General features: G+C 37.9%; 1 protein-coding gene across 14 annotated transcripts in view; it reads left to right on the top strand.

Moving 5' to 3' along the window:
* Positions 1–14,152, top strand: part of LOC103015852 (cyclin-Y-like protein 1) — a 311,035-nt gene that overhangs the window by 282,233 nt on the left and 14,650 nt on the right. For 10 of the 14 annotated variants that reach the window (XM_057542040.1, XM_057542010.1, XM_057542054.1 and 7 more), the window contains 5 exons: positions 4,257–4,331; positions 6,218–6,252; positions 7,615–7,658; positions 8,202–8,415; positions 12,296–12,396. In XM_057542040.1, coding sequence (XP_057398023.1) covers positions 4,257–4,331; positions 6,218–6,252; positions 7,615–7,658; positions 8,202–8,415; positions 12,296–12,396 — 469 coding nt within the window. The remainder of the gene's footprint in view (positions 1–4,256; positions 4,332–6,217; positions 6,253–7,614; positions 7,659–8,201; positions 8,416–12,295; positions 12,397–14,152) is intronic. The other 4 variants (XM_057542026.1, XM_057542067.1, XM_057542032.1 and 1 more) reach the window with 2 other exon arrangements.

The following is a 14,152-nucleotide window of genomic DNA, read 5'->3' as shown; positions in this document are numbered from 1 at the left end:
ATTGAGGATTAAAATAAGGCAAAACTGAGAACCAGGGTAGAGGCAGGTACAGAAGCAGTTGGAAACCAGAGCTGGGAAGTTTGGAAGCCAGGATTGTCAGAAGCTAGGAAAGCAGGATCAAGGCTTGGGTGAGCAGTAGCCTGGCAGGTGCAGGAGCCTGCTGTGTACCCGCTGGTGAGGCAGCCCAGCTCAGGGCTGGCTGGCAGGAACTCCCTGACTGCGGTGGCAAGTGTGGACTCAAAGAGATGAAATCATCAGTTTACATGGTAATTGTAAAGATTGTAATGTTTGCATTATGAGCCATAAAGCTACTACACTGTGCACTGTAGGGGTGCTCGGGCAGGTCAGTAAACGCAGTGGTTACCGTTAAGTAAGCTGGTGCTCAGCAGCTGCCCAGAAACTGCTGACGTCGCCTGTTTCTTTGGAATCTATTGAAATCAATATGTTGATATTAATCGCTTTCTGAAATATGCTGCTTCTGTCAGATGCTTTCTTGGTCACTTCCCTCTCCCTCTAATATTTTAACAAGGAAAAATCATTTATCGACAGTTTGATAGCATAGTTTTAACACTTTTAGCCTTCAGTAATGCATTTCATTTGTTCTAAGTTGCCTATGTTTTCACACTTTTAACAACTGCAATTGAGATGGATCTTAACAACTGGTAGAATCTTAGATTGGAGGAAAAACAGTATTCAGTGTTGGTGGTGTTTTACAGGTTTCCTCTGAGGAATGTTTACATTAAGACCGAGTTTAATTTTTTTTTAATCATACTTTTTCTACATCGACCTATCTTGCTGTCAAATAAGTTGCAATTTAAATTGATAATACAAAAATGATGGGTCTTAAAATACAGTTTTAATCATAACCCCTAATCATGAGCTCAAGAATATTTCTCCTGGGTAAAACATTCTCAGAGGTTTCTAAAGAAATAACTTTCAGAAGAATCCATGTAATTTCCTGAATGCACAGTAATTTCCTGAAGTCTCTAAATTACTGTGTGTGCATGTGGTGGGGAGAGGGATGAGAGGGATGGTGGGTGGTAAAGCTTTGCTTAATAGTCGGCAGTCTTACCTTTGTGATAGTGAAGAGTGTGGTAGGTTTTATCATAGTCTCCTTAGGCTCTTGGGAAGATAGTTAATGGGAAGTGCAGAAATATTGTGTGTATGTATGAGTTTACTGTCTAATGGCTCACATGTCCATTCTATAAGATAGTGATGTGGTATTTTTCAGTAGCAAAAAGTGCAAGTTATATAGAAAATTGTTAGTTATATAGGCTATAAACAAAAGATTAATATTTTCTGAAAACCTCATGCAAACTGACAGCAGTAGGGCCCTGGTGTTTACAGTACATTCAAATGATAGGCCAACTCACCAAAGTGGAAATGACACTGATAACTGTGGGAAAATGGTCAAACTGTGTAATCAAAAGAAATACAAATTAGATCTACAGTGAGGTTCCTCATTCATATCAGTAGGAATTTTTTTTTTTTTCAAGTATCCAAAGCAAGGGTAGGAACTCAAAATGTCATGATTGGTAGCATTATACCCTAATGTGCCCCCCACCTTCTTTAGGAAGCAATTTAGCATTGTACATGGAGCCGTGAAAGTGATCTAACCTTTTGGCTTAGTCATTCCACTTCCGAAGATCTTTGCTAAGGAGATAAAACCATTATTTTAAAAAACTATGTACATGAAGATTTTCCTCCTAATATTTTAAGAATAGAACTTTGTAAGCACCAATCCCCAGCAATAAGGGATTGGCTAAGTCCAGTATAGGAATAACACTTGATGGGCCAGTGTGTATTCATTAGACAATAAATATGCAACAGTGGGGTGGAGAGCGCTTGTTAGTAACAAGAAGACATAAATTGTACACTAATTAGAGCTTTTTTTAACGTATAAGAAAAGCAACTAAAAGTAACGGTTGTGAATCATTGTGTGTTAATGATTGTGAATGGTTGTGTGTAATTTTTAAACAGAGCATCGTTTTGTCTCATGCAGATTTTTGTTCATGATATTTGTTAAAGGAATGAGCAAGTGACTTTTACCTTTCCCCACCTTTAGTGTGATCATCAGTACTGCTGATTAACCAGGTCTCCTTCAGTTGCAAGTTAAAAGAACATCACAGAGTTAAGCACTACTTGACCCAGGAGTTAAATGATCTCCTCAGTTCTGCTCTCCTCTGTTGATGTCTCCTGAAAAGCCTTTCCCCTCATGATAGCAAGGGGAGTGTCCAGCAGCTCAAGACTAGCTAAGGATCCTAGAGTACAGTTCTGCCTTTCTCTTTTCTTGGGAAGTCCCAGGACAGCTGTGATTGATTGGCCGGTCCTGGGTCCTGTGCCTACCTTTGAACCCCCTAGGATAGAGTAGGGAGAGTGCCAGCTTTTTTCTGGTCACTTGGGCTAAGTTTACTTTTTTTTTTTTGCATGTTGTCATTTCTTTTATCCCAGCCTTCTTGATTTTTGTATTTAGATCTGTAGTAGCACATCTTGGTTTGGCGGGTGTGTGTGTGTGTGTGTGTGTGTGTGTGTGTGTTAAAGCTTGCTTCTCTTTGATTCTGGCACTTAATTTTCCTGGAATTCCATTGAAAATTGTTAAGTTTTACCATGCCATAGACACTGATAAATAATACAGCTACTTTGCAAACATTTCTGCTTATTTTTTAGATTCAAATGTAGTCTATTTACTTTCTTTTTGGTATAGGTAAGTAGTCATGAATTCTTTCGGAAGCTATAGGTTAGAGGCAGCTGTGAAAGTCTCTGCCTGCCATTTTGTGTACAGCTGAAATAATTTATTTTCCCATTGTCTTAATTTTTCAAATATGTAGGAGAAAAAAACTTTAAAATAATTCTATGGGTCTTTTACATAAAAATGTTGAATAGAATATTTTCTCCAAAAGCAGCTTGATAAACTTCAAATTCAGTGAAGGAATTTTCATGAAGAACAAAGCAGTTGGTTTAGCTCTGTAAATTACTAGTGCTGGCAATGACATTAAAATGGATGGCTCAGATTCCTGTTAAAACGGGAAGTCCAAAATTACTGTTCGTGCAAAATTCTTTCTGGGTGGGAAAAGGGGATTCTAGGTAGATACATTTGTGGAATGCTGGGTTAGACAGAATTCACTACTAGACTAATTAGTTTTTAATATATCAATGTGTGTATTCTTTGGATTCTCTCAGAGGCAGGGATATATTTGTATTTCACTTTGACCATCAAAGCCATCTTTCAAAAACAGATCAGTTATTATGTGGTTTGGGAAATAATTGCCTTAACCATTACTCTTTATCTGAATCTTGGTCCAGTTTCTTAAAAGATTGGTTAAATGGTTTGAGATGGACTTTGCTGAGGAAGTGTCATAGGGCTTTTATGTTTGTTTGTTTGTTTTAAACAACAACCTTACTATCCTGTGTGGTAGCTTGTGCTTGTTTTGTATTTCTGCCTAAATAGAAGACGCTATCCCACCTTGGTGCAAGGTGGGCTACAGGCAGACCCACCTTTTCGTGTAGGTGTGGCCAAAATTTTTTTCTAGTAGCCCTATGATCTGCTCCAGAAAGTACTCTTATTGAAGCCCCAAATTAATCACGCAGCGTGGAATGAAGAAGTGAGTTTAGCTTTGGAAATAGAGGGCAAAGTTAAAAATCACTATCATGGAAGTGTTCCTATAGATTAGAACATTGAACTTTTATGTAGTCCTCTTAAATCTGCCATGATGAATAGCCCCCAGATAAACCACAGCCAATTAGATGAGTTCATTTGTTGAATGGAGTTAGAATTAGCCATTTGATTGTCTGAAGAACATTTGCCAAAAGCAACTCACTTCGTTTTGGCATATTTGATATATTGAGCTGGTATCTGACAGTAGTTGGCCACAGCATAACGTGCTTCTTGAGACTGTTCCTGGAATGTGCTAGTAATATCAGCTTTAAAAGAGGGTGACTGAATTTTTAATTGATAAATAGGAGGGGAGTCACATATATGATTCATCTAAAAATGGCATAGATGATTTAGGTGCAAGTTAAAGAAGTCTAAGACATAGCCATGGTTTTATTCCACATGTATGGAGAGTTTCTACAATTTTGCTGTTTCCCAATAGGATTTTTATATTGTGCCTTTACTAAAATTGCCTTTTTGTCATTACTAAAAGCTCTTCTCAAGACTATTAAAAGTGGTTTCAATCAATGTGTAGCTATCTTTAAAATCATGTATTTTTCTACTCAACTAAATCACCACACCTTTTTCTCTTCTTCCTATACAGACTTAGCTTTGGAACCAAACCCTTCTGACCACCCAAGGCCAAGCACAGTTTGTCTGAGCAAATCTCAAACAGAGGGTAAGGCAATGCTTTTTTTTCCCTGAGAAAAAGAGTGAAAACTGTTTTTGTTTTGTGTATTATAGGAGGTATTTAGAAAAACTCTTACAGTGGTTTAAATGTTTCACTTTTTTTATGTATTCACTTGTCTTATTTTAATATGTTGATGATACAGTTTCCTTTAGTTGTCAGTGTTTTAGGGAGGAGAACACTTAGACTATCTGTTTATACATTTTGCCACCTCTTTATCAACATAGTCAACTGGCCACATGATTTAGATGTGGTCTATTTCTGCATGCTACTTTGTCCTTTTCCCCTTGCTCCGAAGAGCACATATGTTAAAGACAAATGATAGGGTTTAGGTCACAGTTAGGTTTTCATTTGATCAAATCAGAAAAATCAGTTGTTATATATGGGAATTGAGCCTTGTGATTCTGGCCCTGTTTTACACAGTGTTCAACCAGACGAGCCTATCTCACATCCAGATTTCTGCTACTCAGAACTTTTAAGCTATTCAAAACTTTCTCATCCTAATGTAGTGCTGTGCCAGGGTAATAAGAGCAACATGCCATATGGGGTTTTCCAGAAGATTATCCTCAGCATGTGAAACTCAGATAAATTTCCTGTGTCCTCCTTGTTTTAAGATGAGAATCAGAACCGTAGAATTTTTTGCACTCCTGCTTGCCTGCCTGTCTTCCTTAATGTTATGTTAAATCCTAGTTTATTTGCTAAAGAGCCATACGTGACCAAGTTTTTCAGTTGATTACGAGAGCAGGAATACAAGAAGTGAACATTCCATAATATTTAAAGTGAAGCAGCACAATAAAAAACGGAGGTTTGGTTTTTTGTTGTTGTTGTTTTGCTTTTTGTTTTTTTCCGTTAGATCACTGGTTTTTATAAAAGGATATAACTCAGGAACAGCCAGATGGAAGAGATGCATAGGGCCAGGCATGGGGACAGGGCACAGAGCTTTGATGCCCCCTGCAAGGGTACTACGTGTTCACCAACCTGGAAGCTCCTGGGGTTTCTAACTTGCATTTTTCTAGTGTGTGTACTTGAGCCACTCATTTCTGGTTAGGATTGCTCTATTTCTCAGTTTCTTCCAGAGCCATGAGCTGCTCACATGTAGAGGGGCTCTGGAGACAGTAAAAGAAAAGCTGTCCCATGCCTGTCTCTCTCTTCAGCCTTAAGGAATCCGTGCCTGTGATGCCTGTCTGGAGTTAAAGGAGGCAATGTGAGCAAGAGTGTGGCCTAAGACCCTCTTCAGGCTTTTATTCTTCTGGCCTTTGTTGGAGCAAAACAGTTTTGTGTGCTGTAGATATGTTCATTTAGGTCAGCACACTCATTTTAAAATTTACGTTTAACATAGGTTACTTTCCAGTTGTGTATTTTTTCAGTAAGGTATTTGAGTAGGTTACCATTAAGTGGTTCAGGATGCTTCCAGAGATACTGGTGCGTTCGGAGATGAGTGCCTGGCCAGAAACTGGTTCTTAGAGTTGTCATCTGTAGATGGTGGTAATTAAAGTAAGCTGTGTGTAAATGAAGAATTAGAAAATACTCCTGGCTAGTAGTTCAGCTATGCAGCAGGTAAATTTTTTTATTAGCTAAGTTTCTCACCTGGCCTAATTTGCTTTGTCCTTTTCTTTTGTAAATGGGGAGTCTTTCATTTGTACCTAATACAGAATATCTATTAGGTCAAAAAAGTGAAACTAAGTTTTTAGATTTTATTTATAGGACTCATCTTGCTGGGTGATTTAAATTATATATTTTGTTGGAAATTATTTTAAAAAATAGAATGGAATTTTATCTCATTGTGTTATTGGTAATCCATCAAATAATTAGTGACTACTTTTATTTTTCTATGGCATTTGTATCAGAATTCATCAGTTAATTTTTTTTATTCTTAGTGCGGGAAAAGACGAAGAGCAACCCTTTAAACCATGTAAGTAAACAGTTGAAAAGTTAAGAAATTAATAGTTTGAATTAAAAATATGTCTGCCATGATTCCTAAAAATATGATGGATCCCATACTGTTAGCATGGACCTCTTTTTGGTAGATTTTCTAAATCTCTATTTTCCTAATTATCAAATGTATTCAGGAAAGTCTTTGACTTAGTAGTGCCCATTTTTTAAGGGTTCTGACATTTCAGTTAAATTTCACTAATATGGTTGTAGTATAAAGATCTGCCTTAAATTCTTTTGCCTTATTTTTTTGATCTTATTTTTTAACCAAAGTAATAAAAGTATAACAGGTAAGTTAATTTTTAGCACTGTCCATTGACTTCTTGTCATAGCAGGTGAAAGCTTAGCTTCTTCGGTCCACCATGACGTTATTTCCCTCCCTGTGTTCCCTCAACATGTATCAGTTTTTATTACATCAGAATCAATGTTTACATTACTACGACTCTGCAAATATTGTGCACTGCTGAGCCATATAGTTCTCTGACTGTGCCTCCTCCTTGCACACCCTTCATTCTTCTTCTTCAATATTAATGAAATTGGAGCCCTTCTGCACTTCTCTAGGATAACCCAACCCCCTTTTCCTAGCCAACGTGATCTCACACAGCCACATGCAGTAAGTAGCTCCCTGCCTGGTCTCCCTGCTTTCACATTCTTCATTTTTTCTGTGGAATTAATTTCCTGACTATATTCACTTGCCTGTTTTCTAACAGCTATTTTTTTCCCCAAATGTTTGAACATTTGTCACATGCCTATCAAAAATATTTTCCGTCTACTAAGCCACATCTGTTCCATTTTTTTCTTGGAGACACTTTTCCCCGATCTTTTGTCTTCCTACTCCCATATAGACTAGTGTTCCCCTAGGCCTGCTCTATGCCTCTTTTCCTGGGATATCTGTGTGAAGTCATCTGGGATCTCACATATCTCTGCTCTCTTATGTTGGATCCCCTATGTCCTAGATTCTGTTTCCCTCTTGTCTTGTTATACTTCCTTGTTTTACTGGAGCACATTTTCGTGGGAAAAGGGCACATGGGCAGAAAGTTTATAGAGATCTAGCCTCTCTGAAACTCCTTCTATTTGAGAAAGTATAGAATTCTCAGTTGAAACTAATTTTTGCAGTTCTAAAGACACTTCCCTCTCATCTTCTCATTTACACTGTTGCTCTTAAACCTGTTGACATTGTATGGTACATTGTACATTACCGATTTTAGTCATTTCCCCCCATCCCTTCCTTCTCGGGAACCTTTTATTACCTTCCCTCTCCCTGGGATTTTGAAATTTCATAATTTGGTTTGGTATAGACCTTTTTTGTGTGTTTCTTTGATATTCTGTTTTTTTCTTCCAGGTTCCTATTATTCGGATGTTGGAAGTCTTAGACTTACCAGATCGGTAACTTTTTTCCCCTCCTGCTTTGCATTTTGTCTTTTTGTCCTGCTTCCTGGAGATTTCCTTGACTGTGCTCTAATCCTTCTATTGAATATATTGTTTTGTCTACCTTATTTTCAATTTATAGAGTTCTCTTATATCCTGTCATTCTTTTTTTCACTGATGCAATTTCAAGTTTTCATTTGCTCCTGAGTTTTTATCACTCCCATCAATTCCTTCTTCCTGTTTTGTTTTGTTTTTTTTTAAAGCATCCTTATATTTTATTTTATTTATTTATTTTTTGGCTGCATTGGGTCTTGGTTTCTGCACGTGGGCTTTCTCTGGTTGCGGTGAGCTGGGCCTACTCTTTGTTGGGTGCGTGGGCTTCTCATTGCAGTGGCTTCTCTTGGTGCGGAGCACAGGCTCTAGGGCGTGTGGGCTTCAGTAGTTGTGGCTCATGGGCTCTAGAGCGCAGGCTCAGTAGTTGTGGCGCATGGGCTCAGTTGCTCTGTGGTATGTGGGATCTTTCTGGGCCAGGGCTCGAACCCGTGTCCCCTGCATTGGCAGGCGGATTCTTAACCACTGCGCCACCAGGGAAGTCCCATTCCTTCTTCCTGTTTTGATCTCTTACTTGTTGGGGGCTTCCCTCAAACGAGTGATGGTCCTTGGCTGTCTGTTAAGATCTAATTGGAAGCATCACTTGGACAACTCGTTAACTGATGGGCCTCACTGCAAGGATTTGGGGACCACGCCTCTGAACTCTGAGCCTGCCTTGGGTTCCGTAAGACAAACTGGTTTTCTTGTTCCTGTCCTAGTCACTCTCTGTAGGTACCAAGGTTGTGCTTCCTCTGTTCTGCCATGTCAGTTACCACTCCTTTATCTAGTCTTTTCACCTTTCAAACATTAAAAATCATCTGCTGTTTATCCTGTCTTATGTATAGCTTTTTTAAAAAATGCCTTTAATTCTACTGAGATGATATCTGAAAGAAGGGGGAGAGGAAATAGATTTGTGGTCAGTCTACTCAAACTTAGATTTATTCTTTGAATATAGGTTCTGAGTTTGAAGTTTAATTCAATATAATTAACGATATTAATTCAGACAATATTTTGGATTATACCTATAATTAGAATATTATACTTTTCTACTAAGGCCTGGAGTATGAATTCTATTCAAACCACTCACCCTACCATATTGTCCATTAATGTGCAACATAGATGGAGTATTACAGACTTTTCAGTTAAAGTCATTGATTCTTAATAAACGTATCCAAAACTTGTGAAAAGGGGGAAGAAAAAAGTGAACTTCAGCTTTATTCTCTCTTTTTTTTTTCATTTATATACTTTTATTTGGGAATGTTTAAATCAATACAGAGAAAACTAAATTTCAGAGACACTGAATATCATTAGTTTGGATATCATTACTTTCTTATAAAAGAAACACGGAAATTATTTACAGGATGAAAGATTTCAGAACTTCAGTGGCAGCTTCACGTGATGCCATTGGGGGAACGGGCAGCTTCACGTGATGCCATTTCAATAGTGACTTATTTTCGTCGACATATTTTCCAAGAATGTCACCATCTCTAAATAAGAAAGAATCCTTGTCATCTAGAACTACTTTGGTGCCTCCATATTCTGGGAGAAGAACTTTATCTCCAACTTTCACACTAACTGGTTGAATCTCTCCACCCTTTCCTTTAGAGCCTGATCCAACAGCTACTACCATTGCTTGCAATACTTTTCCTTGCGATTTTTCTGGAAGCATAATGCCTCCTTTGGGTACAACTTCGGGTGCACTTCTTTCAACTAATACTCGGTCAAAGAGGGGAAGAAACTTTCTAAATGCCTGTCCTGCCATGACTCGGGTTGCCGCACTTCGTACTCTCGCTCTCTCCAGCTTTATTCTTTTAATGGGTTAAAATCAGAGGCAGTGGGCACAGTGGGAAGAGTCATTGGGTGGGGGCAGGATTTCAACAGGTACTTGACCTTTAATGATAAGCTTTGAGGGTTGTTACTTACTAACCTCCTAGGTATGATTATTTTCTAGTCTTCACCATTAAACCTGAAGTCTACTAAGCAACCTTTCCCCTTATAAAGATTGTAAAAGTCCATGTATTTTGTCCTTAGTGCTGAATGAAGATAAATACTCTTCTTCAGTGACCAATTGAAATAATACCTATGAACATTAAACTGTCAGTAGTGTTTTTTGCTACTTGTTTTTTTTTTTTTGTATTTGCATTTTATACCCTTATGTGTGTCAGTGCAGTTTATTGAGGTTGTGAGCCAGCAATGGTAAGGCTTTAATCATAAAGGACAGTTATCTTAAATTTTCAAGCAAGATGAGAGGAAAGTAATCTGCTGGCAGCTAACATATCTAGGCTTTGCTCAGAGGCTTCAATTCTGCCATCCTTTAGTGAACACTAGATGCTGGAAAGTTTGAATAGTTTCAGGAGTAGGCCTGTGGAAGTGTTTCTTTTGTAGGATCGAGCCAGTAGACTGTAAGTTGCTGATACATTAAATGAGCCCCCATAGGACTATAGACCACATCTAATTAAAAATTTTAAATGTTTTAGCAGTACTATTTCCAAAGACAAATCAATATACATTCATAATAGAAAAAAAAGTTTTTAATAGAGGAAAACAGGATAAATAGCACCCAAAGCTCTACCAACTAGTCTATATTTTGGTACATTTCCTTACTATTTTTATTCCCCTCATATATATAGATTTTTGGTCAGAATTGACTTTTATTACGTGTAGTGTATGTCATATTATACCCTAATAGTAGTGACCTTAAAAGATAACCTGCTTCGTTTAGAATCAAAGTATTTGAATGAGTGAATTTTCATTTTTCATGCTGTATCTGTTTTTTGAGATTCTAAAATTACACATTAACCAAATAGCTTAAGGACCATATCAGAGTTTTAGTTTAAAACATTTCTAGCTTGAAGGAGAAATTAGTCTTCCAAATAGTGATACTTTTCAAATATGTTACATCTAGAACTTTTTGTTAATAAGGAATAAGTGGCTTTGCATAAAGCATCTGAAACAAGCAAAATGGTGTTTTATATATGCCATTTGGATATTTCTGATTATTGGATACTGGCAATTTTTACTTAAATGCTCTGTATTTTAAAAAGCATCAACTAGATTTTCTCCCTGCCTCACCTTTCATGTATTTGTGGAGGACATTGATGGGAGAGTGTGACAGCATGGTGAAAACTGTTTTATATTAATAGGAGGAAGGAAGGCTCATCTGAATTAGTAAACAAACAAAAACCAAAAACAAAACCCAGCTTTAAAATTGTTTGTATTCTGTGGTATTAAAGAATGCTACTCTTCCTTCCAGTGGCTTTCAGTGATTGGGATTTGGTTATTGGCCTTACTTTAAGGAAGAGAGTTGTCCTAACATAGTTTAGGCCATTTTAGTATTTGACTATTGCCGTGTTCATGGGCTCTTCACAAATAAATGGATACTTCTAAAGTGTTTTAAAGATAGTTCATTCTCTAGAGGGTCTCAAAAAGTTCTTTGTCACCTATCCAACACCACTGTAGATAAATTCTCACGAATTTGTATCTTTAGTAAGATTTACCTCCAGTTGTAACTGATCTTAAATAATTTCTCAAACACTTGTTGAATCCTAATTTGTCCCAGATTCTGTGCTCAGTAGCTGGAGGTAGGAGAAGAATCTTCCTAACCTGGAGAAGCTTGTTTACTTAAGAGGGTGGTACTATGCAAGCAGCTGAGACCATGGAACAGTTGGTAAATTAGATGTGTGAGTGTGCAGAAAGCGAGAAGTTTTGTGGTGTGCCTGCTGGCAGAGGGATCCTAGAGGAAGATGGGGTCAAGCTTGCTGGGACAGGAGGAAGAAAAAGGCACTGCAGGCAGAGAGCAGCATGGGTGAGGCAGGAGTGTCAAATAACACGTAGAACAGAATTAGTACAATTTTGAAATGAATGGCAAGTATTCTCTGAGGTTCTCACTTGAGTAATGTCATGGCAGTCTTACTTAAACATGAAGTGAGAAGTTAAATTCTCAGAGTTGTTTTATCCGTTTTTTTTTGGATGCGAGAGAATCTTTAAGCAGTACCTTTTTGTCCTCCAGATAAGGAAGTTGAGGCCCAGAGAGACTTATGGCCCCCAGCTTTTTAGTGATAGAGCAGCCCTGGCATGCCCAGCCTCTGATTCGAAAACGTTTGTTTCGTCACACTGTCTCCTGAACTAATACATTTATTATTGGTGTTCGTTTACTGCAGTGAAATGCTCCTACATCGGTATTACATAAAGCATTACGTTTTATTGTAGTAAATGAATAGAAATAGGAAATCTCAGCTGCATTTCATTGCTTAAGGAAAAAACCCTGAAATCTTATTCTAAACTTTTTACATTATTATAAAGGTAATTTATAATAGGCGCTTGCCAGGTTTGATTATAGGTACTATATCAAGGCAGCATTTTATAACCCATTTCTCAAAGCTCGTCTGTGGAAGTCAGAGTATAGAGGTTTCCCATAGAGCTGCACATGATATCACACTCAGGCAGTTCATGGAGTGTAAGAAAAATCTTAATGTTTTATTGTTTGACATTTTAACCAAGGAAAAAAACACACTTTATAGGTTTAACTTACTGTGACATTTTCTTCTATTTCCCTTCCCCTTCAGGTATCTCCAGGGCAGCTTACTAAAAAGTATAGCTCATGCTCAACAATATTTCTAGATGACAGCACAGTCAGCCAGCCTAATCTTAGAACCACAGTAAAATGGTGAGTACAAGTAGGTTGCCAAGGGCTGAGTGACAGACCCCCTTATCGCTAAAAGCATCCTAGCCATACATAATTTCATTCATTTGAATTGTCCTTTTCAGTGATCAGGTTAAAAAACTGGTGTCAACTATAGATTGATTTCAAGGACCTAAATATGAATTTTCAGTTTCCATTTTAATCTTAGAGCGCATGATAGAAGGGAAAGCCAGTTAGCAAATAAGAAATCCCAGAAAAAGTATAAATCTTTATTTGACGCATTTCTGTTGTTAAGCCATTGTTGAACATAATGAGAAAGAGAGGTACTTTTTATTGGCTATTTCTAGAAAAAATTATTTCTTTATGAGTTGTAGTCCTCAAACAATGTATACTACTTTGGAAGCTACTCTTAGAAGAAGGAACAGCTTGTCCCCTACTGGCACCAAAGCGACTCTGCATTTAAATTTAATTGATTTTGTCAGATTTATCCCACTGTGCATTTTTTTTTTTTCCTGCACTATTTCTGTATGAAATTTTACTTCTCCTTGCTGTCCCCCAAAGAGGGGGAGAATATATCAAACCAGTCTTAAGAAATACACACTCAAGCTTAATTTCTTTGTAGATGAAATTTGTTCAACTGAGGTTTTAACTTAATAGACACATTTAATTTTTGTTTATATATATAAATATATCTCCAACACACTGTATCAATCACAGCAGAGAACAATAAAAGAGGTGAGGTTTCGGAAACATGGCTGTGGTCAGGCTTATACTTAAGGAGACACGAACAGTGTCATGATGATGGAAACTATTCTTTAATTTCTGGGAGCACCTCATAGTCCACAATTGGAGATGCACTTTCAAAACACCCTAATGATGAACCTTTCAAGCTTATTTAAGAGAAAAAAACCAAACGGGATGCAGAGCTTCTTGCCTCCTCCCTCGCGGTTGTCCACGAAACATTAACATCTCCTTAGGATATGAATGTTGATTTTCCAGAACACAGTTTGGGAAATGCTATTTGAAAATATTAATGTCCTTATCCTTAATTTTATTTGTTGTCTTAATTTTATAAGCTAATTATATTTTTAATTGGTTTTTAATGTGCCAGCTTTTTTTTTAGCTATTTAAATTATCAGTAACTTCTACTTTAATTAAAGACAGCAAGTTCACAGTCATAATAATGTAACTTTCCTCTCTTGCTTACAATAATAGTTGCAGTCAAATCATGTTTCAGCAAAAACTGAGCCCCATCTCTAAAGTCCTGAGTTTGGGCACTTATCACATCATCACTGAATGTTTTTATTCAGCCAAGACACTGAATCTGTGGGTACAAAAACCACTCTACTTTGGCTAGAGTCGCAGCTTCTTTTGAATTCAAAAGAGTCTGATGTCCAGTATATAATTCAAAAGTACTTTGAAGGTTAACCTTGCTCAGGGACTTCCCTGGTGGTGTAGTGGTTAAGAATCTGCCTGCCAACGCAGGGGACACAGGTTCGAGCCCTGGTCTGGGAAGATCCCACATGCCGCAGAGCAATTAAACCCGTGCGCCACAACTACTGAGCCTGTGCCGTAGAGCCCGTGAGCCACAGCTGCTGAGCCCGTGTGCCACAACTACTGAAGCCCACGCACCTAGAGCCCGTGCTGTGCAACAAGAGAAGCCACCACAGTGAGAAGGCCGCGCACCACGACAAAGAGCAGCCCCCGCTCTTGGCAACTAGAGAAAGCCCGCGCGCAGTAACAAAGACCCCATGCAGCCAAAAATAAGTAAAATTAAATA

This window comes from Balaenoptera acutorostrata, chromosome 1 (genome assembly GCF_949987535.1).
Source record: "Balaenoptera acutorostrata chromosome 1, mBalAcu1.1, whole genome shotgun sequence".
NCBI classification, from domain to species: domain Eukaryota; kingdom Metazoa; phylum Chordata; class Mammalia; order Artiodactyla; family Balaenopteridae; genus Balaenoptera; species Balaenoptera acutorostrata.
Note: the sequence above shows the minus strand (reverse complement) of the source record. Positions and strands in the feature narration are given on the sequence as shown.